Source organism: Typopeltis vanoorti, chromosome 14, assembly GCF_054136105.1.
Source record: "Typopeltis vanoorti isolate ZY-2024b chromosome 14, IOZ_Tvanoo_1.0, whole genome shotgun sequence".
Taxonomy (NCBI): Eukaryota; Metazoa; Arthropoda; class Arachnida; order Uropygi; family Thelyphonidae; genus Typopeltis; species Typopeltis vanoorti.
The window spans coordinates 95,110,835-95,138,359 of record NC_143562.1 but is presented as its reverse complement, the minus strand read 5'-3'; the positions used below and the strand labels follow the sequence as shown (position 1 = coordinate 95,138,359).

Sequence of the window (27,525 nt, the reverse complement as noted above, 5' to 3'; positions counted from 1 at the left end):
TGTAAGGGTGGGGGGGGGGTTGTGGTTAATTGGTTTTAATATTTTTTTGGGGTTGTAACCATTGGCTATGAAGGTGTTAAGAATATGGTTAAGTTCAGTAGTTAGGGCATTGTTATCTGAACTGATTAATTTTGTCCTGTTATATTGGGTTTTTATAATCCCATATTGTTGGGAGGGGAGGGGAGGGTGATTGCTGATAAATGTATCTACCTGTATGTGTAGGTTTTCTTTAAACAGAGAAAGCCAGAGATCCATCAGGCTGGCGTGTAATTAGAGTGTCTAGGAAAGGGAGATTGTTATTGTTTTCCTTTTCCAAGGTAAACTGGATCTTGGGGTGACCCTAAAATCTGACAGTTATGTATTTTCAACCTATAAGTTTGTCTACAAGAATAACAAGAATCTGTATTTAAGTTTTGTGGATTTGGAAAAGGCACAGTGCCAAGTGGAAAGCTATTCAGAACACTTCGTCTATATGGTGTAAATGGGACACTATCTCAGGCTGTACTTAGTCTGTACTCAAGTTGTAAATCAGCAGTTAGAATTGAGGGAGGTACAGGAAGATGATTTGATGGTAAATCTCATGTGAGACAGAGATTATACATTATATCCACTGTTATTCATCATCTATATGGATCACATCATGAAGTAAAGTGGTATTAACCCTGATGTCAAAAGTGGAGATATTAATCTCATCTCTTTACTTTATGCAGGTGATTTTAAACTTCTAAATAAATCTAGTATAAATCTGAAGGATTCCCTGAGTAATTTGAATAACTGCTGTAAAAAATTTGTTATGAAAATCAGAAGTTTGTTATGAAAAATTTCTTATGAAAAGACAAAGAGAGTGAAAATAGGTAGAAACATTAATATCATTTGCATTCTGAATAGAGAACCTGTTGGTGCTTAAGGGTCAAAGCTGTATAACTGAGAGGAGACTTCCACATAGCCTTTAAAGTAGGGATGCACAGACCACGGGTCGCATGCGGCCCTCTGTTGATTTGCGTTGATTTGCTGGCGGCCTGCCTCACCGTGTATTATTTGAACTTTAACAAGTTACATGATAGGTAATTTTTAAAAATGGTACATGTGCAAAGCAAAGTAGCTGTGACATCACGATTGCCTGTCTACTTACGATAATTGGTTAGTAATAATGTTAATAAATTTTATAATTCGTCTATTTGTCATATGAGTATTTTGTTTTCGTAGGTGCGGTTGCTACAATTAATTATCATCCCTAGGAAATTGTAAAAAATAAATTTTACAATGGATAAAGCAAGGCCAAGTAGGAAACGCAAACTACGAGATGAAAAACGGCAGTTTAAGGATAGCTGGACCGAAAAATATGGTTTTGTGCAGTCGTTTAATAATATCGTGTGCTTGATTTGCAAAAGTGCTGTAGCCATACCAAAAGAATACAATATAAGGAGGCACTATGAAAGTCTGCATTCTACATTTTCAAATCTACCCGAAGAACTACGTAAACAAAAGATTTTATTTTTGAAATGAGAATTGATAGGTCAGCAAGTGATGTTTACAAAACTTATTCATGATTCGGAAATCGCAACAGAAATAAGATTTGAAATATCTTGCCTTATAGCACAAAGGTGTTGACCATTTACAGACGAAGATTTCATTAAAGATTGCCTTGAGATAGCTGCTAAAAAAATTTGTCCTGAATCAATCAAAAATGTTAAGAAAATTCAGTTAAACAGGATCACTGTGCAAAGAAGAATTACTGCATTGTCGGAAAATGTAAAGGAGACCAATTAACATCTTATTCAAAGAAATTTGTCTATTTTTCATTAGCTATTGATGAATCAACTAATATTACTTCCACAGCCCAGTTGTTAATATTTGCACTTGGAATAACGCAGAGTTTGAGGTAAGTGAGGAGCTGATTGGAATGAGTTCATTGTCAGATCAAACAAAAGGTAATGACATGTTCACTGGGCTTTTGGAACAGTGTTCCAAAATTGATTTAGATCTGACAAAATTATCAGGTATCACGACTGACAGAGCTCCTTCCATGATAGGAGCTAATTCTGGATTGGTAACAGAATTAGCTCCTATCATGGAAAGAGCTCCATTCCAAACAGCATTTGGGGATGGCATGATGATGAGTTGATACAATTCCACTGTATAATCCTCCAGGAGAGCTTGTGCCCTAAGAAACTTGGATTTGAACATGTCATGAAAGTTCTGGTTTCAACAATTAATTTTATAAAATCCCGTGGCCTTAATAACCGACAATTTAAAAAGTTTCTTGAAGACATTGAAAGTGAATATGGTGACTTAATTTTTTACACAGAAGTGAGACAGCTAAGTCATGGACAAACATTGGAGCAGTTCCTAAATTTAATTGATGAAATTGAAATCTTCATGACTGAAAAAAACAAAAATGTCCCTGACATAAAAAATCCGGATTGGTTATGTGACTTAGCCTTTCTGGTTGACATTACTAATCATTTAAATACATTAAATACGTGACTTCAAGGCAAAGATCAATTGGTTACTCAACTTTACGGCCACATTTTGTCTTTTCAATGCAAGTTAAATCTATTTCAAATCCAACTGAAATCAGGGAATTACATCAATTGTCCTAATTATAAGAAAGTTTCTGAAAAGTTCAATGTCAACTTCAAAACTGTGTATGTTGAAAAGATTGATAACTTGATATCAGCCTTCAAGGATCGGTTTTTTGATTTTAAAAAAGCGAAACCGTTGCTAGATTTATTTAGCAATCCTTTTGCCATTTTTCCCGAAAATGCACACGAATCAGCACAGCTTGAACTCATCGACATTCAAAACGATGAGAGCCTGCGAAATAAATTTAACGAAGGCAGTTTATTAAACTTCTATTGTTGTGTTGATAAAAACAATTATAAATGGTTTGCTAGATAATGCATTAAAATGTGCAAGCCTCTTTGGCTCAACATATATTTGTGAACAAACTTTTTCAGGCATGAATATTAACAAATTGAAAAATAGGAACCGCTTGACTGATGAAAATTTAGAATCAATTTTGCAGTTGGCTACTACAAAACTCGAACCAAATATCAAAACAATTGTCAAATCAATGCAATGTCACGCATCAAATTAAATTCACTTACTTTTTATTACATTTTTTGTAACAATTATGATAGGTATAAATAAAATAAACAATATATGCAATATATGGTAGATAAGTTTCAATTTTTTTTTGGCGGCCCTCCCATAAGTAACAGTGGAACTATGCAGCCCTCGGCCTTAACAAGTTTGTGCATCTCTGCTTTAAAGGGATGTGGAGAACTGACCAGGGCTTCTGACCTAATGTCCAATCCTCACCTTCACATGGTGCACTCCGTTGGGCATCTACCTAGATACTGAATGAACGAGAATGGACTGGCAATTTGGGATTTAGCCGACAAAATTGTATTCTTATTGGCTTAAACAAATACAAAATGATGGTACAACATGACAAAATTTCATGCCGGTTGGGACTTCGCCTGGTTAAACAAGGCTCCCATTGTTTTCGCCAGGGAACCAGGGCAAACAGCGAAAAGTCAGCTAATGGAACAAATCTGAAAACACACCCCAACTCAACATCACAAGACTTCAAGATCAGTTCTATCAACATAAGAAGCCTGAATAGCTGAGGAATTAGATAAGTACCAGATTGACATAAGAGGGGTGACTGAAACAAAAAAGACAAAAACTGGTGAGATCTTTCTGAGCAATAAATACAAAATGTTATATTCAGGCAATGACAATCAAGGAAAAGATACTATTCAATTACTATTCAACATACCATATTATACCATACTATTCAACACTAAATACGAGGCTAATCTTCTTGAATGATAGGTAGTCTCAAGTAGAGTGATGTGGGCAAATATTAGAGTGGGGAACTGGACAATGAGACTTATTTGTGCCTATGGTCCCACAGAAGGCTCTACTAAGGTAGAAGTGGGGGAATTTTTTGAGGCTTTAGAGAAAGCACCTGACACAATGAAAAAGAAAAAGTTGGTCCTTGTCAGGAATCTAAATAGCAGAGTGGGAAATGATTGTCAGAAATACAAAAATATTTTGTAGAAAAGAGCAAAGCTAATAATAATGGCAAATACTTGTTGGATTTCTGCTCAGGACATGGACTGGTTATTACTAACACCATGTTCCAACATAAAAATGTGCACAAGTTCACATAGAAGGCAAATTGATGTTTTCTCCCTGGTGCAGGACACCAAAGTATACAGAGGATTTGAAATTGGAAGTGATCACTATTTAGTCTTGAGCAAGATGAAATTGAATTTCATAGTGAAAAGAATAGTATGTAAGAAAGTTTTGAAGCGAATAAAAGTTGAGCAGCTCTCAGATGTGAACTGTAGACTAAAATACACAAAGATTATTAAAGAAAAAATGAAAGAGTTTGAGAACAGGAACCAAACCTTGCAGATTCAGTGGCAAGCCTTGAGGAAAACCCTGATTGATTCAGCAAGAGAGGCATGTGATAAGGTTGTCTGTAAGGATAGAAAAATTGGAACTCTATGGTCAACACAGAAAGTTAAAGAGGCAGTGAGGGAAAAGAAGAAAGCATATCGAAAGTTCCTGGCAAATAAGTCAGCTTGTGCTCTTAGAGAATACAGAGACAAATGTAAGAAAGCTAAACACTGTGTAAAACTAGCTAAACAAAAGTCATGGGAGGACTTTGGCAAGAATATAGAAAATAAATATCAAGAAGGTGGCAAAATATTCTGGAGGTTGTTGAAGAAGCTTAGGAATGGAGGAAAGAGTGCTGTAAAAGGAATTAGAGATGATAAAGATGACATGAAAACGGGAGAAAAAGATATCCTTGAAGTATACAGTAATTACTTCAAAAAATTGCTAAATGAAACAAGCAGTGATAGCACAGTGGTAAAAAACACTCAACAGACATACATTCAGGAATACATATCCATACTTGTAGTAATAAAAGCCATCAAAGGCTTAAAATGTGGAAAGGCAGCAGGAGTAGATGATATTTGACTAGAAATATTGAAGTATGGAGGTAGTCTTACAGTGGCTGCACTGCATAGTATAGAAGGAATGAACAGAGGGACGAATTCCAGTTGATTGGAGTAGAAGAAGAAAAAGCCATTAAAGGCTTGCAATGTGGAACGGCAGCAGGAGTAGATGATATTCGACCAGAAATGCTGAAGTATGGTAGTATAAAAGTCTTACAGTGACTGCACTGCATACTTCAGGAGGTCTGGACAGAGGGACGGATTTCCAATGATTGGAGTAGAGCTCTCAGAGTACCCATATATAAAAAGGTAAATAAAACTGAATTTGAGAATTACAGAGGTATTTCCCTACTGAGAGTTATTGGTAAGATTTATGCAAGTATACTTGAGAAACGGTTCAGAAGAATTGTAGAATAAAGCTTGGTGAAGAACAAGCTGGATTCAGGCCAAATAGAGTCTGTAGGGATCAGATCTTCACTTTACAACAAATAGTTGAGAAATCACAAGAATATAACAAAGATTTGTATTTAAGTTTTGTTGATCTGGAAAAGGCATATGACAACGTACTAAGAGAGAAGCTATTCAATACACTACAATTATATGGTGTCAATGGGGCATTATATCAAGCAATACTTAGTCTTTATTTGAGTTGTAAGTCAGCAGTTAGAATTGAAGGAAGCACAGGAAGATGATTCAATGTTAAATCTAGTGTGAGACAAGGATGTACATTATCCCCTCTGTTATTCATTATTTATATGGATCACATTATGAAGGAAAGTGGTATTAAAAAAGATATATCAAAATTGGAGATGTTAATGTCAGCTCTTTGCTTTATGCGGATGATGTTATACTTCTAAATAAATCCACTACAAGTTTGCAAGATTTCCTTACTAAATTGAATAACTGTTGTAATAGATATGGTATGAAGGTCAGCAATAAAAAGGCAAAGACAATGAAAATTGACTAATAACGGAAAATGTCCGCTGTGTTGTGAACGGAGAACCTCTGGAACAAGTAAAACATTTCAGCTACTTAGGCACTATTTTTAGTGAAGATAGTAAATTGAATATGGAAATAGACAATAGAATCAACAAAGCTGGTGTGGCAGGAAGTAAATTGAATAAATTCATATGGAATAAGAGAGAAATTAGTCGGAACACTAAATTAGCTGTATACAAGACGGTGTTCAAACCAGTTTTAACTTATGGATCTGAGAGCTGGGTTAGAAGTAAAACCCTTGACCAAATACTAGACACTGCAGATATGAGAGTCCTGAGAAAGATTATAGGCGTGAACAGATGGCATCGATGGTAGTATCATATTAAAAACGAGGATATTAGAAAAGAACTTGACATTGTCAAGTTCTTTTCTAATAACTTTTCTAATAACTTTTCTTTTCAAGAGCTAATCTCACTTGACCAAGACCAGAGACCGCAGATATGAGAGTGTTAGTAATGATGTAAATTTTTCATGTAGTACTATCATATCCTGTAGGTACATGGCAGGAATTTGATGATGATGATAAAGAACCTGTAGATCAAGTAAAACATTTTAGCTATGTAGGCACAGTTTTTGGTGAAGATGGCAAATTAAATATCGAAATAGACAACAGAATTAACAAATCTGGTGTGTTAGGAAATCAGCTGCATAAATTTATGTAGAATAAGAGAGAAACTAGTCAGATCACTGAACTAGTTATAAGACGGTGTTCAAAACAATTTTAACTTATGGATCTGAGAGTTGGATTAGAAATGCAACTCATAAAGACTGTAGACATAGATATGAGAGTTCTGAGAAAGATTAGGGGAGTCAACAGATGGTATCAGTGACATTATTAAAAATGAGTACGTTGGAAAACATGTTGACATCATTAACACTCAGGAATGTGCTAGCAGAGCTAATCTTGGGTAGTGTGGTCACTTAAACAGAATGGTAGAGGAAAGGTTAGCAAAACAAATGTTCTTTGCCGAGATGGAAGGAAATAGACCTAGAGAAAGGCCAAGACCTAAGTGAGTTGATATACTGAAAAGTGCATTAGAAACATGGAAGGTTTCAAATCATGAGAGCTTTGGAACTGTATGGAAGATATATGGTGATTATGATAGATGAGAAGATTCCTTGAAGCTGTAGCTTTGTGAGAAATTGCATGGTAGAGGAATCAGCAGTGCATGGGAAGTGGTGAAAGGTGTCTGAATGAAGCTATATGACTGCATTCCCAGAGTTAGGTGAATAAATCACAGTGGGAGTTAAACGGATAAATATGACTTTGGAGTAGTGCTGCATATCAAGAAAATGTTTTGTCCATTTTTGGGAGAATTGTGATGACCATGCCCAGCAGTATTATGAAAAGCAGACTAGGAGAGAACAACTAGTGAGAAAAGTGCAATTGAATGAGGATTAAAAGCTAAATAGGCAAAAGGAAATTTGAGTTTTTTTATTTATTTATTTATATATTTTTTATGTGGAAAAAGAAAAAAAAAAGACTGTACTGTTATTTTCAGTATGAAATATCTGTACTTTAATTTCATTAAAGTTTATTATTGTGGTTATTGTGTAATTTATTTTTTAAAGTTCATAGTTTGAATAGCTCTAGAATTATTGTGAATACTGGTATCTATTGCATTTTGTGCTGTTTACATCCAAGTGTTCTAGCTACATATTGGCTATTCAAGCCATATTCTTCATTTCTTTCTAGGCCCAAAATTGCAAGGATCAACTCAAGATTAATTTAAATCAGCTAAGGTTGAGCAATCTGTAGCTTTTTCATACTAGCAGAATGTCAAGGAAATGATGTCCATATTTCTAATAATTGTAGAAAGCCCAAAACACGAGTTTAGAGACCTGATTTTTTTCTGATTCCTGATTAAGAAATAGGCATGTTGTGATGCCTATTTCTTATGTGCTTCCAATGAAGGTGTTGTTGAAACAGTGGAGCCTGCTTCTTCATTACAGGCATGAAGTTCTGTTTGTAAATAGTTCTACAACATATATTTCAGTCACTTATGTAAAGTACAATGATATTTTGTGAAAAGATATATGCGAGACAGTAAATGAAGACAATTTTTAGAATCAAATCTTTAAAGAACTGTTATTGACTGCAGAATTTAAATTCACATTTTTACTTTCTTTTACATATATTTTATTTATTTATTGTGATTTCATTGCTAATTTCTTCTTCTGAAAGAAATGAGTCAAAACAGTGATAATGACATAATAGAATTCAATATTATATCATTACATTTAATACATTCACATCTATCACAATCCATTAATGTTTTTAAATTACAATACAAAATATGGCATTAGAAAGTTAATGTGTATGTTTTGAACTTCTACTTTTTTTTTTTTTTTGTTTGTTTTAAATAGATATATAGAATGTATATTGTTGGAGAAAGAGTTTGACTTAATTTGCTATCAAGTCATAACATAACTGTAAAACATTTAAGTCATAATGGTTTTACTGAGCTAGTTATAACACATTTGGTAATGTAAGCACATTCATTAGAGATGTACTAGTTGTAACTGTTGCATTTGCTTTATTTATTTTAATTATTATTATTAACATTAAAGAAAGGGATGACCTGCAGGCACACGAACGGTATAAAGTGCAGGCCAGAAAGGTAACGAGTGTGGTAAAAAAAGCAAAAGCGGATTATGAAAGGAAACTAGCTTTGCAAGCAAAAGAGAATCCAAAACAGTTCTTTCAATATGCTGCAAGCAAGAAAAAAACTGTACACGGCAAAATGATTTTAAGGAATGACGATGGTAAGGAGGTCACTGAATCAGTCGATATAGTGGAGTTACTGAGCGAGCACTTTGCAAAAGTATATCATCCAGATGGTGACATTGAAAAAAATGAAGGAACCATTAGTTTATATGGGAATTGTGATGAATGAAGTGGAGGTGTCTAGTCTATTACAGAACCTTAACATGAACACATCTGTGGGATTGGATGGTATACCGGCACGGGTCTTGCGTGAAGTATCTAAAGAATTATCAGTGCCCTTGACCATGTTGTTTAATCTGAGTCTCAGGTCTGGCTTAGTCCCAAAGGTGTGGAAAGAGGGGAAAATAGTTTCACTGCATAAAGGAGGATCCAAGACTACAGTTGCAAATTACCGACCGATCAGCATATCAGGAGTCGTTGTCAAGGTTTTAGAGAAAGTAGTCAAGGAAAAAATACAGGAATGGATTGATGAAAACGAGATACTGTACAGGGGCCAGCATGGCTTTGTGAAGGCTAGATCATGCTTCAGTAACTTGCTCAAGTTTTATAACAAGGTGACGGCTAAACTGGATAAGGGAAATGGATTTACAGTGATACTGCTGGACCTGGCAAAGGCGTTTGACAGGATACCACATGGAATACTAATCCGTAAACTACAACATATGGGAATGGATATAGGGTTGGTGAGATGGATAGGTGGTTGGTTGATGGAGAGATATCAAAGAGTAGTTTATTCAGGAGTAGAGTCCAAAAGACGGCCTGTGACTAGTGGTGTGCCGCAGGGTTCTGTTCTTGGACCACTGCTGTTTAATCTGTTCATTAACGATATAGGGAAGGATCTAAGCAGAACAATTCATTTGTTCGCTGATGATGCAAAGTTGGGTAGGGCAATAGTGAATGCAGAAGATGTCAAAGTCTTGCAGGATGACTTAGATAGATTGGAGTTCTGGGCTAATGAGAATGGATGTCAATTTAATGTGTCAAAATGTAAGGTTATGCATTTTGGGGTGAAAAGATTAGCAGCAGTATACCACATTGGTGGAACTGTACTCCAAGAGATTGATGAGGCCAGGGACTTGGGAGTGTTGGTGGATAAGGAGATGAAGTTTAGGGGGAACACTGCAAAAGTAGCTAAATCAGCTCATCAACTCACTTGGTTGTTGAAAAATACCTTGACGAGCAGAGACAAGCAAGTTATTGTACCTCTGTACCGAGCCTTGATAAGACCTCATCTCGATTACTGTGCCCAGATTTGGTCACCTCGGTTCCTTCTTGATGGGGAGGAGGTGGAGAGGATCCAGAGGCGAGTGACTAAGATGATAACAGGTCTATGGAATGAACAATATGAGAACAGGTTGAGGATTTGTGGGTTGCAGAAACTAGTTGATAGGCAGAGGAGAGGAGATATGATTGAGACATTCAAATTGCTAAAGGGATTCTATAGGATTAATTCAGAGGATATTTTTGAGATCAGGACTGGTGGTGGGAGAACTAGGGGACACCTATGGAAGCTGGGCAAGAGTGTGGTTAGCAGGGGTGTTAGAGCTGGGTTCTTTACTTTTAGAATGGTAAATGAGTGGAATAAGCTGCCAGAGTCTGTTGTGGGTGCTATGACGGTGAACGAGTTCAAGACAAGGTATGATAGATACTGTGAGAATGTAATCGCATAGTTGTGTGGACATGATGTTTAGGGCCTCCCTCGATGAGTCTAAGGACTCCTGGAGTCGCCCGAATTAATAATAACATTAAACTTCCAAACTTGAAAGAGACTTATCATGGATCCACACTGTCAAGAAAAAGATCATCGGTTCATGCCATACCTTAAAACTCATTCAATTTCTCACTTATCACACTCTCATCATTGTTCCACTCTCCATGCAAAGCATCTGTCCTCATTCCCTTGCTCACACCTTCCTTATACAGCTTCCAGGGATGACCATTTGTTCTACCCTTGTCTCCCTCTGTTCTATGAAAAATCTTCACTTTAATCAGATAACAATCCATGTATCATATCCTTCGCTTTCTTCTGTTCACAAGGCTCTGCAAATTGCATTTCCTCCATATCCCATATCATGTATTCCATAGAACTGACACTGACTTAGTGAATCTTCTCTGGACACTAAAATATCCTCATCTCTTGAAAATATAATCAGATCTGTACACAGTAGTACACATGCATCCTGATCATGGCCTTATTCAAGGGAACCATAGCCTTTGCTTTTGCATATCAAGATCCTCTTCATCATTGCCATAATCTGTCATGACGTTTTCACAATTCTAGCAGTATGACCCCTAAACTTCATATCTGATCATCATCATTCCCAGATCTCTCATCTCTTCTCCTTCCTGCAAAATATCCCCATTAATTGTATACTCTGTATCTCATCCTCCCATACCAAATTTCAAGACATGGAATTAAAACTAATAGTTCAACTCAATCTGTTAAGATCCTCCTGTAAGGCAATATCTGCTTTGCTTCTCATATCCCTTCCCAACTTTGCACATAATCTGTAAACAGCTGTATAGCTCCAGTTAAGCCTGTCTTAATATCATTAACATACTAGTCAAAGAATAATGGTCCCCAAAACAGACCCTTGCAACACTTTGCTAGTGACCTTTCTCTTTCAGGATGCCACTTCCCCACCTGCTGATTCCTTATCCCAGACCCTTATAACACTTGGATAGTGACCTTTTTCCAGATGCCATTCCTCCATACACGACCTACTGATTCCTTATCCAGCTCTTATCCAGTCTCATCTGTTTCAGTTTAGTTATCAGCATGTCATAAGACAGTCTATCAAAGGCCTTTAAAAAAATCCAAGAATATTCCCCTTATCCATTGAATTTATCATTTTATTGTAGTGCATAAGTAGATTGCTGAAACATGACTTTCCCTTAACAAATCCATGCTGACTGTCATAGAGAATATTATTATTATCGACCCATTTCTGAATCCTAGTCCTCACCAATCTCTTCAGCCCCTTAACCACAATCCCAGAAACAAGAGGCCTATAATTTGTAACCCCAATCTTATCCCCTCTCCCATTTTGGGAAGTGAACAATTTTAACCTCTTTCCAATCCTTTTTTTGGACTCACCCTGTTGCAAGACTCATGTTAAATAGGTGTGAAGGATGCTGCCATTAATTTCATGAAGCATTCCTTAAAGACATGCAGCAATATACTGTCAAGTCCTACTGCCCTATTAACATCAAATTTACTTAATTTCTCATATATCTCCCACAGTCATTCTTTCTTCTGCTTTCCACATATCAAAAGAACACGATAGGATATAACTTGGCTTGATTGACTAATTTCTGCTCATAATACATTTTTGGTGTATTTATCAATCTGGTTCACATTCCTGGCCCACTCATACTGTTCATGCAACTATTCATCCATTTTATTCCTATTTAGTTCTTTCACCTTTGGAATATACTCAGACCTTGCTTCTGTTAAATATCTCTTGAACAATGCTCAAGCAGCATCTTTCTCTCTTCTTTCCCATATAGCTCTCGTTTGTTTACTAAGTTTTTCATAATCATTGATCTTATAGTCCCACATATATCCTTCTTCATAGAAGTTCTCGTGACTGGCTACAACCCCAGCTGATCACCTCATGGTCACCTTTGCCAATTAGAGGAAGATTAGACACTTCATTCACAATCACATCCTTGGATAATGTGATCAGATCCAAGACTCAACTCTTTTGTGTCCTCTATTACATATTGCCTAAGACAGGTGTCCCTTAAGAACTCAAATTCATTCTAATGCTCTCATCATTCCAGTCAGTATTACCATAATTAAAATTACCCAAAGCAATCACTCTTCTGATCACTATGTCAATTTGCCTATACATTTCTTTGTCTCCACCCTACGCATTCCCTAGCCTATAGCAACACTCAGCTAAATATCTCATCCTTTCAACACTGCTTCAAAATCATTGCTACTATTTTTCTCTTGTATCTCAACCTTATGTGGATATAAATCCCAGCTGTCATCAACAGTAGCACGCTTCCTTCCATCTTGCTCCTTGTATCCACACAAAAAGCATCATAAACTTTCATTTCTTTTCCTGTCAGAATATCATTATCTGTGTTTCACTTATTCCAGCTGATTTCAGGTATAGAAAATGAATCAGTGCAACACTTTCATCTCCCTTTTTTTGAAACTTCTGGCATTCATAATACACACAACAGGTTTTTGTTTTATAACCAGTCCTACCCATGGCACTGCTGATATGTGACTTCTTGACACACACTCCTGTCTCCTCACCTTCATATGCCTTTATCCCATCTTTCTCTCTCTCTCTCTCAAAATTCTGCTACTCCTCATACATCTCGGGTCATCTCATCCTTATGCTGATCATTTCCATACATGCATTCATTACTTTTTTTTAGAATCCATTCTTCTTATATTTTGCCTACCTGACAACCCTGATTGCTATCTATTTAGCTTGTATTCCTGTTCTCATCTCTCATTCTCATCTCCTCTTCATACATTCCACTTCCTTCTAGCAACAGTCTCTCCTGTTGATCCACAGTGAATCCATTGAAATGCAGTACATCTCTTTTATACAATTCCACAAATGTATTACACACTTCAGCAAACCGCATGCCTTTCAACTTGCACAGCTCTGCTAGCACACCATTCGTGATGTTTACCAGATATAAGCAGCACTTCTATTTTTCATTGTTATGCAGTGATCGGCATATATGTATCAGGAATACATATATGTTGTACACACAGGGACACAAGCTGCATCACAATTCACTATAATGAGCTCTAGTATTAATGCTTTGGGCAACTCTTGACCCTTCACTGTCTACTGTAAATATATGGTCCACTGTTAGTACATGGTCCAGTGTTAGTTTACACTATACTAGTTATTTCTAAACAATAGCTTCAAAATGTAATAAATCTCATTAATAAACTGATATCTAAGAATAATATTAAATCTTAGTAGCAGGGGTGCGCCGGTAATGTGTGCGATGCACACAGGTACCAGGATAGTAAAGGCGCCAAAGATTTCAGGCAAGGAGGTTATTCATTAATTATATCAAAATAAATTACATTATCTATGAATCTCCAACTTGCTTTAGATGCATTGAATGATCTGAATCAATTTTTAAATGATTATAGGTCTGATGAAACTTTCAAAGAAATTGTTGAAAGATCAAAATTAATTGCAGCAAAATTTGATGCAGAATCTGTATTTTGTAGTAGTAGACCACTAAGGCGATGTAAAAAGACAACACAATTTGATTATGAACATGAAAATGAAAATATACTAGATCCTGAAATTTCATTTAAAGTACATTTTTTTTCTCTGCATAATAGATCAAACATTACAGTCTTTGCAGGAAAGATTTACTTTATTAAAAGAACATATGAATTCATTTCAGTTTTTGTATTTGTTAAGTACTTCACAAAATAAAGAATATTTGTTATCTTGTTGTAAAAAGTTACGACTTAAATTAACACATGAGAATCATTCAGACATTCAATCAATCATTCACACAGAAGATTTATGTGAAGAAATTTTACACTGTCAACCATTTATTTCTAATTTTAAAAACGATATTTATCAGATAATTCAGTATATTCATTCAATCGACTTAATCACAGTTTATCCAAACTTTATAATTGTTCTTCAGATTCTTTTGTCATTACCAGTATCTGTAGCATCTGTGGAATCCTTTTCTAAACTTAAAATTATTAAAAACTACTTGCACTCCACAATGGTACAAGACAGACTTTCAAATCTTGCCATTATATCAATAGAGTCAGATATTTCGGATCAACTTGATATACATGATATTCGAGAATTTTCATTAATGAAAACTAGAAAAGTTCAATTCGCTAAGTGATTTTTCTTTCTGTTTAAATATTTATTTACCTATTTCTTTACCCAATAATGTTTAATATGTTCCTATTTGATATACTTGTAAGTTTATCTGTTTCTTATTTATACCTGTACAAATGACAAAGTGATTTTCTTGCTAAATAAAATAGTTAGTTTAATTTTGTACCAAAAAATATTTAATATTTTTGTTTTTATAAAACTGTAAGTTTATCTGTTAATTTAAAACTATATAAATTATTTTTGTTGTTTTTGTTCCCTTGTATGTTTATTGTTTTTTATACATTTTTTTTTTTGTAATTTCTGCTTTTTGTTCAATAAACTTATAATTAATATATTTCGTATTTCATTTTTACACACTGATACGTTTTATAAAGTGATTTTTTTTATTGGGAGGAGGGGTATAGGGACGTCAACTAAAGTTTTGCACACAGGTGCCGGACACTACTGGTACACCCCTGCTTAGTAGTAAACTTGATGCAAATTAATAAATGAAAACAAGTGAAACTGTGAATGCACTCATGAACATATATAACATTGGATCCTCATCATTATATATATTCAACATCTAAAGAAAAACTTCAGAATTTGCTAAAGCTTCTGAGCATAAGGAAAGCTGCTGATAAAAAAATTCTTGAAACAAAGGAAAATGTGAAAAAGCAGTACCATTTGTGTACTGAAGGTGCTGCTCTTTCAGAAGTTCACCTTACCTTCTAAAATTTTTTTTACCTTGTATTAAGTTTTGCATTTGCTTTGCCATGAGATCCAGTCTTGTTGAGAGACCAAAGGTGTTGAAATAAGGTATAATGCCATAAAAAAAAATAGAATGTAGATAAGTTTGGGGTGGGGGGGGGGGTACCCCTTACTTGAAACTTAAAGTATACACCTTCAAATTGTCTCATGGCTAAATTTACAATGTTGCTATTATTGGAAATAGTTTTCAGAAGATTCAAATAGAACATCAGGATTGCTTTTGTTTTCCCCATTTTTAGTTTCCAAAATATGCTGAAATTGTTGAGCTAGTATTGGCTGATGGAACAGCTAGAAAAGGCCAGGTTTTGGAAATCAGTGGTTCCAGAGCTGTTGTTCAGGTGAGCCTTTTATTTAAGTAATTGAAGTAATCAAAGTAGTAAGATAGTAATAAATGTTAACTTATTTCATTATCTTCATCATTTTCTTTTATATTAGGTAACTTGAATCTAGTTGCCATTGTTTTTATTTTTATACCTCCTGACAGGAATTAGATCTTTTAAAGGAACATGCATAGTAGATATATTTTTATAATGGCTGACACATGTACAGAAACATAAAATTTATTTAACTCCAAGATATTTTTTCATCCTGTTTTGGCATCATCAGGGAGAAATGGAGATTGGTTGACATCATTCTAAACATGAATCACAAGATGTGAATCACATAGCATGTGATTACTTACATATGTCTTGGTCACAGCTGAGTTAACAATTTGAGTGTAAAAGGACACAATGGGTACCGTTTGTAATTCAAATATAAGGTTATATAATTTACCCATTATTAACATCTAAATCACTTAGGGAATTGAAACAACGTAGATCCGAATATAAATTAAATTATACTTTAATAAATATTTCCGATATTTCGGCAATGTCACATTGCCATTTTCAAAAGGAACTTACAAAAAGGCAGGTGCACACAGGCTCTAACAATACAGTAACTGAGTATGAAGATATGAAGCTATCGTTCTCCTAGAAGTCCTGATGGTGCCCTCTGGCGGGCTAAGTAAGCGTTCTTGGCCGTTGGGCTGAAGGTCTGCTGATGTATGCCTCCCAAATTTGGGGCAGTCGCATACAACCAAATTTGTTGAGGTTTGGAGAGTTTCTTAGGGCAGAGGCTGATTCCATAAATAAACTTTCGAATTTATAATTGCTCCGGTGTATTACTGTTGCTTATAATAATTCTTTATTATTTTATTAACTATTCTTTATTAACTAATTCTTTATTATTTCTCAATTCCTGTAGGGAATTGAGAAATAATAAAGAATTAGTTATCACCAAAGCGGATAAGGGAAATGCAACTGTAGTACTTAACCAAAAGGACTACAAAGGTAAGCTGAATGCTCTTCTATTAGATCGGGCTACTTACCTCCCTATCAATTACAATCCCACCAACTCACAAATTAGAAAACTTCACAGGCTCCTTAAGAAAGTCACTTCTTGGCCTGTAGAAGTTACCAACAGATTAAAACCGTTTAACTCTATACCCCCCCCCCCACCCCCTGTATTTACGGACTCCCAAAAATACATAAAGAAAATGTGCCATTACGTCCCATAGTGGATGGCATTGATTCCCCCACATACAAATTAGCTAAACATTTGGCCAAAGAGCTCACACTGTATACTGGCAACACACCATCACACTTAAAAAAACTCAGCCCACTTCAAAGCCAGCATAGAAAACCTTACACTCCAACATACTGACATAATGGTCAGCTTCGACGTCTCCTCCTTATTCACAAATGTCCCACTCAAGGAAACTTTAGAGTTAATCCAAGCTAAATTTTCTCCCGATATCTCAGCCCTATTTCAGTTCACAATGAACTCAGGCTATTTCGTTTGGCAGGGAAAATTCTACAAACAAATAGAATGGACAGCCATGGGCTCACCACTCTCCCCACCCTTGGCCAATTTCTTTATGGAGACCTTTGAAGCCTTAGCCTCTGCCCCACAAAAACCAACCATATGGCTTCGTTACGTTGATGATGTGTTCGCTATTTGGCCACATGGCTCTGAAACACTCCTCTCCTTCCTTACACACTTAAACAACCAACACGCCAGAATCAAGTTCACCCTGGAAAAAGAGGAAAACAACTGCCTCCCTTTCCTAGACACACTAGTCACCCGCCAGCCTGATGGAACTTTGGTTTTCTCAGTTTACAGAAAACCCACCCATACAGGCAGATACATCCACCAACAATTGCCCCCCCCCCCCCTCACAACAATATGGAGTGGTAAAAACACTATACAACAGGGCTAAACTAATCTGTTCTAACGACATAGCCCTTAACACTGAACTAAATCACATCCTCAACACTTTCTCAGCCAATGGCTATCCCCCCCAAAAAATCCAAAAAATATTGAAACCTACAAACCCCCCCCCCCCCCCTCCACAACAAGGATTACTCTAAATCCATCACCATTCCCTACATCCGAGGCATCTCAGAAAAAATTACCAAAATTCTAAAAAAACATGACCTCACCTCCTGTTACAGGCCTTACAGAAAATTGGCATCCCTTATCCGCTCTACCAAAGACCAACCACTTCCCCTAGATCTACCTGGTGTATACCAGGTCCCTTGCAGTTGTAAACTGTCGTACTTTGGCCAACCAGGCAGGACAGCGAATATCAGAATTTCTGAACACAAGGACTACATCCGGTTTTACAAGTATAGCCATTCTGGTCTTGCAGACCATGCTCTGGATACTCGCCACAGAATACGGTGGAAGAAATCAACAGTAATACACCGGAGCAAATATAAATTCGAAAGATTATTTATGGAATCAGCCTCTGCCCTAAGAAACTCTCCAAACCTCAACAAATTTGGTTGTATGCGACTGCCCCAAATTTGGGAGGCATACATCAGCAGACCTTCAGCCCAACGGCCAAGAATGCTTACTTAGCCTGTCAGAGGGCACTATCAGGACTTCTAGGAGAACGATAGCTTCATATCTTCATACTCAGTTACTGTATTGTTAGAGCCTGTGTGCACCTGCCTTTTTGTAAGTTCCTTTTGAAAATGGCAATGTGACATTGCCGAAATATCGGAAATATTTATTAAAGTATAATTTAATTTATATTCGGATCTACGTTGTTTCAATTCCCTAAGTGATTTAGATATGCATAACCAACGTATAATACCCATTATTAAATAAGAAAAAAAAAAAGTTAATTGTGATTACTTCCCAAAACTGTGACTAGCATTCAGTCAAAATGGTTAAGATTCAGGCAATGTAAAGTTTCACATGTTTCAAGAAACAGATGATCAAATTTAAATATATTGGAGTGAAGATTCATGGTTTGAGTGTAAAGAAGTTTGTGTCTAGTGTCATTCTCTTAGAAAGCAAGAAAATCACTTATCAGTCTCAGAATTTTGTGATGTTCTTGGATTCTGATATCAGCAGAATGACTCCTGATGTTGAAAGTTTCTTTTTCACTTGGTTAGACTATAATAAATTTAGTTTAATCCTTTATCCAAGTGTGAGCAAACAAAGTTTGTGCCTGAAAATATCTTCAGGACTGAATATGGTGTTGTACTACCTTACTGGGATAAGGTAGTACAACACCGGGAAACTCGTAACAAAGGTGGAGCAAGCTAACATCACTCCTATCCCAGTATCTCCGATAATGCAAAACAATCTCCTTACGGATACGTATAATGTTATGCATTAAGGGATTGGCCAATACCTTACCCCAGTAAGGTAGTACAACACCATATTCGGTCCTGAAGATATTTTCAGGTGCAAACTTCGTTTGCTCACACTTGGATAAAAGATTAAACTAAATTTATTATAGAATGACTCCTGTCCAAAATTTGTTCTGATATTCTTTTAGGTACAGTATGGAAACTCTTTTTACATCAGATTGTAATATGCTTGAGGCATGATATCTATTGAATAATTTTCTACATTGTGGTTTTGTTATATCCATTAGTAGTCAAGGTAATTTTTATTTTATTTAATTCTTCCAAGAAGGGAATCAAAAGAATGATTGCATGAGCCTTGGATATGAGTTTTGATAATACCTGTCTTCCTTTTGTGATGAATAATAGTGTGAAGGCAGATGGACAGTGAAGGAAGATTTTCTATTAACAGAAAAGCAAATACCGCCTGTAGAAGTATGGATTATTAAGGTATTTTGAAAGAGAAGACCATTCTTCGAGTCATGTTCAATAACGAACTTGATATCAAAGTACATGGATTTCATAATTTTTATTATTTTATAATTTTTATTATATTACTACAATTTCAGGATTATTTTATCCTGAAATTGTAGTAATTTTGTCTCTGAGCAGGACCAAACTGTAAAGATATCCATGAATCAAATCCAGATACAAAATTGAGGAAAAATGGTACTGAAGAGTTTACTTTTTCCATAAAATAATCAGCCAAGCTTGTGAGATAGGACTGCTCGTGGCTGTTCTTCCAGTCTGCTTGTACAGCTTGTTCTGCCATGTAAAATAGTGAAAGTCTGAGAGAGGATATCCTTTAAAAGAGCAATTAAGTGAAGTTTTCAGTAGTCATTAATTGATACAGGGTTATTTCAGTTCAGTTAAAGCTGAAAGGAACTTCATTGATTTCCTGTTTATATGGAAATGGGCCCAGTCAAGTTTATTTAGGATTTCAATCTTAAAAGTTATTGAAACTGTTGCACAAAAAAAAAAAAAAAAAGTAATGAATAACTATAATGATATGTGTTATGAAGTAAATGGGTTTATTAACAAAGAAATATTTTGTTTACACATGATATGTCCATCCACAACTAGTGGTGGAATCTTAGTCAAATAAAGCATTAATGGTAGTAGATTACATGCTTGAAATGGACATCTTGTCTTTCAAAACAGGTTTCACAACACGTGCAAAGGTTCTCTGTCATCTTGGAGAACAAGAGTTGGGACATCTTCTGGACATATCACGTAATTTTATCCCTTAGTTAATCAAGGTTTGAAGGTGGGTAATATACCTATTCCTTCAACATACCCCAAATGAAGGCATCAAGTGATTTGAGATCAGGAGAACATGAAGGGTACAGGAATTCTGGGAACCTTGAAATGAGCCTCCTGGGAAAGTGTTCTGATAAATAGACTCTAGAACTGCATGATATCTGACAGGTTGCTTTCCTGTTGGAATACCTGTGCACTAAATGGAATGTTTTTTGCACGATACATCCTATGCAACTCCTGGGTGAACAGAACCAACATATTCTCAATGTAGTGTTTGCTATTGAAGGTTATGGTCACACCACCCTTTTCAATGAAGTAGGGCCCAATTATGCCATGACCAGAAACCACACACCATGCAGTAACCTTCTTGCTGTGAAAAGATTTCTCTTCGACAAATTCAGGTCTTGAGAAAACAAGAAACCTCTAGGTTCGTCTGTTTACATTACTGCTTAGATGGAAATGAGATTCATCCAAGAACCAGACATTATAGAGGAAGATTGATCTTCATAGACATTGCTGGTGATTAGTTTACGGAATTAACAACGCATATAAAGTATATTAATTAAAGGTAACTTTAATGAATAACTTCTATATTTCGGCAACGTCACATTGCCATCTTCAGGAACATAAAGATATGGTATGTGCGTGCAGGCACTAACACAAAGCAAATGAGGAAGAAAGCAAGAAACTAATATTGTTCCTAAAGTCCTAATGGTGCCCTTTGGTGGGCTAATTTGGTAGTCTTGGCAGTTGGGCTGAAGTTCTCATAATGTAAGTCTCCCAAATTTGGGGTAGTTTCATGCACCCAAATTTGTTGGGGTTAGGAACGTTTTTTAGAGCTGCTGAAGATTCTTTGAATAATCTTTCGTATTTAAACTTGCTGCGATGAATTATTTTTGTTTTCTTTCAACAAATTTTATGGTGGGTATCTAAGGCATGGTCTACCAGCCCAGAGCGGCTGTACTGGTGAAACCGGATGTAGTCTTTGTGTTCTGAAATCCTGATATTTGTTGTTCTGCCTGTTTGGCCAAAGTAGGACAATTTGCAGCTGCAAGGGACCTGGTATACACCAGGTAGGTCTAGGGGAAGTGGTTGGTCTTTGGTAGAGCGGATAAGGGATGTCAACTTTTTATATGGTCTGTAACAGGAAGTAAGGTCAAAATATGACCTTACTTAAGTATGGAGGTAGTCTTACAGTGGCTGCACTGCATAGTTCAGAAGGAATGAACAGAGGGATGAATTCCAGTTGATTGGAGTAGAGCTCTCATAGTACACATATATAAAAAAGAGAAATTAAACTGAATATGAGAATTATATAGGTATTTCCCTATGTAATTCTCATGGTATTTCCTGGTAAGATTTATGCAAGTATACTTGAGACACAACTGAGAAGGATTGTGGAAGGGAAGCTTGGTGAAGAAGAAGCTGGATTCAGGCCAAATAGAGGCTGTCAGGATCAGCTTTTCACTTTATGACAAAAGTTGAGAAATCACGGGAATATAACAAAGATCTATATTTAAGTTTTGTAGATCTAGAAAAGCATATGACAAGGTGCCAAGAGAAAAGCTATTCAAAACACTACAGTTGTATGGTGTCAATGGGACATTATATCAAGCAATACTTAGTCTTTATTTGAGTTGTAATTTAGCAGTTAGAATTGAAGGAAGTACAGGAAGATGGTTTGATGTTAAATCTGGTGTCAGACAAGGATGTACATTTTGCCATCTGTTATTCTTTATCTATATCAATCACATTATGAAGGAAAGTGGTATTAAACCTGATATCAAAATTGGAGATGTTAATCTTAGCTCTGTGCTTTATACAGATGATGTTATACTTCTGAGTAAATCCACTAGAAGTCTGGAAGATTCCCTGACTAAACTGAATAACTGTTATAATAGATTTGGTATTACAGTTAGCAATAACAAGAGAAAGACAATGAAAATAGATAGAAACATTGACGTGAATGGAGAACGTTTCAGCTAGTTAGGCATGATTTTTAGTGAAGATGGTAAATTAAATTTAGAAATATGCAACAGAATCAATAAATCCAGCATGGTAGGAAGTCATCTGAATAAATTTATATGGAATAAGAGAGAAATTAGTTAAAACACTAAATTAGCTGTATACGTGACTGTGTTCAAACCAATTTTAACTTATGGATCTGAGAGCTGGGTTAGAAATAAAATACTTTATCAAAGATGGGAGACAACAGATATCAGAGTCCTGAGAAAGATTAGAGGTGTGAACAGATGGTATCAATGGCAGTATCATATTAAAAATGATATTAAGAAAGAATTTGACATTGTTAGCATCCCGGATGTGTTAACAGAGCTAATATTAGTTTTGTATGGTCATTTAAACAGAATGGGAGAGGAAAGATTAGTAAAACAAGTATTCTCTGCTAGGTTAGCAGGAAAAAGACCCAGAGGAAGACTAAGATATATATCATCATTAGTTGCATCAGTCTTGGGACTGGTAGCTCAGCAGCAATTTCCTCCATTCCACTCTGTCATTGGCTTTCTTCTCAACCTCCTGGTAACTCCTCAAACCTGTGCTGTCCTTGACTTGGTCAAGAAATCTTTTCCTTGGTCTGCCTCTTCTTCTTTTTCCCTCTATTTTGCCTTCAGTTATTCTTTTCACAAGTCCATCATGTCGAAGTATATGTCCAAACCACCTATCCCTTCTAATTTTGATCGATTTTATTAGAGTTCTTGTTTCGTTTGTTTCGTTTATCTCTCTCAGGACTTGTTGGTTTGATTTTTTTTCTGTCCATTTTATTTTGTTCATGCGATGCCAGGACCACATTTCAAAAGCCTCCAATCTTCTCTGCCTAGAATCCAGGTTTCACATCCATACAGTGCAATGCTCCATATCAATGTCTTTACCAATTTTTTTTTCAATTGTAGTTTGAGGTTTCCCGTTAAAATGCTTTTCATCTTAGAGAATTGGGCTTTTGCGTTGTTTATTCTTGATCTTATGTCTTCTTTTGTTCTGCCATCTTCTGTTATTAGGCTTCCTAAATATTTAAAGCTTTTCACTTGTTTTATTTGTTCCCCGCTAATGTCTATATGCTCTGTATTAATAGGGATTTTGCCTGTAACAATGATTTTAGTCTTATCTGTGTTGATTTTCATTTTATATTTTTCAAGATTATTATTTAGTAATTCTAGCATTGTTTTTAACGTTCTTCTGTTTTCTGCTACAAGGGCTATGTCATCAGCAAATCTTATACACATGACTTGCTCACCATTTATCTTTATGCCACTATTTATTTTATCTTTAGTTTCCTGAATGGCCTTTTCAATATATAAATTAAATAAAAAGTGGTGAAAGTATACATCCTTGTCTTACTCCACTCCTGATATTTATTATTTTCTCCTTATCATTGATTTTAATCCGTCCATTTTGATTTTTGTAAATTTGATAAATTATTCTCCTATCCCTCAAATCTATGCCGATATTAGACAATTTAGGAGTATTTGCTGGTTTGCTTATCAAACGCTTTCTCTAAATCAAGGAAGCAAATGTAAGTATTTTGACTAAGGTCTAATCTTCTCTCTATTATTGTTCTTAAACAGAGTATCGCCTCTCTTGTTCCTTTATTCTTTCTGAATCCAAATTGGTCTTCATCCAATAGACAATCTATTTTTGAATAAATTCTATTTTGAATAATTTTTGGCAGAATTTTGCTAGCATGTGGGATTAAAGCTATTGTTCTAAATTGGCTGCATTTGTTTGCATTATTCTTTTTTGGTATTGGTATTATGGTTGATTTCATAAACTCCTTTGGTATTTCTCCTCTATTTGGGCTATTAATTGATAGAGTAAAGTTTTTGTCTCATCACCTAGATTTTGTAGTAGTTCTATAGGAATATTGTCTACACCTGGACTTTTTCCATTACTCATTTCGGACAGTGCTTTATCAAATTCTTCTCGCATTATTGGGGGTCCTAGAGTATCTTCATTTTGATTTTCTATGCTGATATCAACATTAAGTTTGTCGCCATTATAGAGATTTTCAAGATAATTCTTCCATTCCATTAATATATCCTCAGATTCTATTAGTAATTTTCCATTTTCATCTTTGATGGCATTGTTTTTGCTGTTCTTATTAAATTTGAAAGTCAGTTTGTTAATTTCTTTATAGGCTTTCCTATGTTTTCTTTTTTAAATAATTCATCTATGTTATTACACTGTTCTTCCAGGTATTCTTTTTTGGCTTGTCTACATTTTCTTGTAATTTGATTTTTAAGATATTTGTATTTGGCCACATCTTCTTCTTTAACAGCATTTTTATATTTTCTTATTTCATCCATAAGGCCAAGTATTTCATCTGTTATCCAATGTTCTCTTTTCTCTTTTTCTGCATTTTTCAATAATCGATTTGATGAATTTGTAATTAACTCTTTAATCATATTCCATTGGTTTTCAATATTATTCTGACTATTTATGTTTTCTGGAATGTTATGATCAGTTGCCTCTTGGTATCCTCTCTTTACTTCTTTACTCTTTAATTTTTCAAGGTTCCATCTTATTGGTTTGTATCTTTGGATTTGTTTCCTATGTTTCAGTTCTGTTTTCATTAAGACAAGGTTATGGTCACTACTAATGTCAGCACCTGGATAGCTTTTGCAATTTTTTATTTGGTTTCTGTATCTTTTCTTGACCAATATATAATTTATTTGAATCCCCAGGTGCTTTCCGGGTGTATCTTCTTCTTTTTGGAGCTTGACATAGTGTATTTGCTATAATTAACTGTTTTTGTGTACAAAACTCTATTAATTGCGTTCCTCTTTCATTTCTACGTCCAAGACCAAATCTTCCTGAAACATTATCATTGCTCTCCCATTATTATTGTATTGTCTCTGTCTTTAAAGCTGCTCCAAATTTCTTCTATTTGTTCATAAATTTCTTCTATTTCTTCATCGCTATGTTGTGATGTTGGCATGTAGACCATTATAATATTGAGGTTTACTGGTTCATTTTGATTGCTTATCGCCATGATTCTATCACTATAGTTAATTATTGTAGTGATTAATTTTCCAACTTTTTTATGAAGCATTATTGCAACACCTGACTCGCCCTTCTTTTGTCCTGAATATATTATCCGAAATTCTCCACTTCAGAAATCACCCTGTCCCTCCCATCTCGTCTCACTAATGCCCAGAATGTCTGTTTCAAGTCTTTCCATTTCTTTTTTCACATTTTCTATTTTACCTGGTTCTAGAAGTGTTCTTGCATTCCATGTTCCTGACTAAGATATAGGTGGATTGATATAGTAAAAAGCATCTTAGAAGACAGAAATATAAGATCTGTTAATGTTGGAGTCTTGACAGATAATAGGTTGATTTGGAGGAAAATTGTTAATAGGAAGTTAGTAATGATTTAAGTTTTTTTCATCTGGTACTAATCACAATAACCTGTACACCCCCTTGAGGATACAATCTGATGGTGATTTGATGATGACATCAGTTGATGAATTAAGCTCTGCTGTGGCATGTAAGAAGAATTCCTGTAAAACTGCATTTTGTTATGCTATTTTTAATGTCATAGTGGTGTGGAACACTGAAATCTGGCTAAAAGATTAAGGCATGTTTATTCTTATTCCCATTCCAATCAAGAAAACAGCAAAAATTGCAAAAATTTTGGGAGCGTTAGTCTCATCTACCATCCAGGTAACTTTCAGAAATAATTACAATCCACATTGTTGAAAAAAAAACAACAACAACACTACATAGAATATTTATTTATTTATTTAGCGTATGATGTACAGGTCTCAGGATATTACATAAAACAACATAAAAACAATTGTAAAAATCATATTAAAAGGGGTACACTAGGTTGAAATGATTAAACATCAAAATTAAGAATCAGGAGTCAGAGCTTAATCCTTAAATCCCGTATCCACTCCAGGGATTCTGGGGTCAGTTTAAAAAAGTCCTCTTTAGAACTTGAGAATGAGTAGATAGGGCACTCAAGAACAATGTGGTTGATGGTTTGGATCTCTCTTCTGCATTCACAGTTTGGAGTATCGGACCAGCTCCATTTATGCAAGAGATGTAAGCATCTCTTGCATAAATGTCCAGGAGGGTTAATTAGGTAAGAGTTAGGTAGATAAATAGTGTTTTAAGCATGAGCTGTAAAAAAAAAAAAAATGCTGTGGAAGGTATACAAGGAGAAAGGTGACCAGCATATGGCACTGAAGAAGCAGAATCAGATTATGAGTAGAGATTAGCTTAGTAGGCCAAATTAAATCCCATAGAATTCTTTTGCTATGTAGTAACTAAGCTGAAGAATGACTATAGAAGGATAACCTTAATGAGTACTGATGGTGGCGAGGTGACAGAAGCAGACAAAATAGTCAAGTTACCACTTTGCAAGGATATATCATCCAAGTGAGGTTACTGCTATGACAGTGATTGTTGTGAAAATGTCTGATGGAAGAAGAAGAAGAAGCAGTGAAAAAAAGATGGGAAGAGTATGTAGAGGATTTGTGCAAGAAAGATAATATTGAAGGAGAATTTATTGAGGAACTCATGATAATGAAAACTGAAGTGAAATCATCAATGAAACAGCTGCCAAAAGGAAAAGCTCCTGAAGCTGATAATGTGTCAGAGAAATTATTGAGAGCAGCTGGGGATGAAGTAGTGAATACATTAACTGAAATTTGTCAACGGGTTAAAAAAGATGGGAAGAGTATATAGAGGATTTGTACAAGAAAGATAATATAGAATAGAAAGAGAATTTGTTGAGGAACTCATAATGAAAGGTGAAGTGAAATCAGCAATGAAACAGCTGCCAAAAACAAAAGGAAAAGCTCCTGGAGCTGATAATGTGTCAGTGTAATTACTGATAGCAGCTGGGGGTGAGGTAGTGAATATATTGACTGAAATTTGTCAACAGGTTTGGAAGAAAATATGCTGGCCTAGAGATTGGAAAACATCAGGATCATCCCAATTCCAAAAAAAAAAAAAAAAATCCCAGGATTGTGAGAATTATAATACCATTGCTTTAATTTCACATTCAAGTAAAGTTATGCTGAAAGTGATCCAACAAAGATTAGAGCCATGTGTGAATAGAGAAATGCCACAAGAATAGGCAAGCTTTAGGAGAGGTAGAGGGACTAGAGACCAAATAGCAAACATGAGATGGCTTATGGAAAGAACAAGAGAATTTTAGAAGGGAGTATGAAGTACTCATCTGTTTTATTCATTATAAGAAAACTTTTGATGCATGGATCACAAGACTGTGGATTGTAA

The 27,525-nt window shown here is 35.4% G+C and overlaps 1 protein-coding gene across 1 annotated transcript in view; it reads left to right on the top strand.

The window, feature by feature from the left end:
- The window catches only part of Vha55 (V-type proton ATPase subunit Vha55), a 243,961-nt gene that overhangs the window by 46,072 nt on the left and 170,364 nt on the right, over positions 1-27,525 (top strand). Inside the window, exon 3 of the mRNA XM_090404303.1 lies at positions 15,560-15,658. Within this exon, the coding sequence (XP_090260429.1) occupies positions 15,560-15,658 (99 nt within the window). The remainder of the gene's footprint in view (positions 1-15,559; positions 15,659-27,525) is intronic.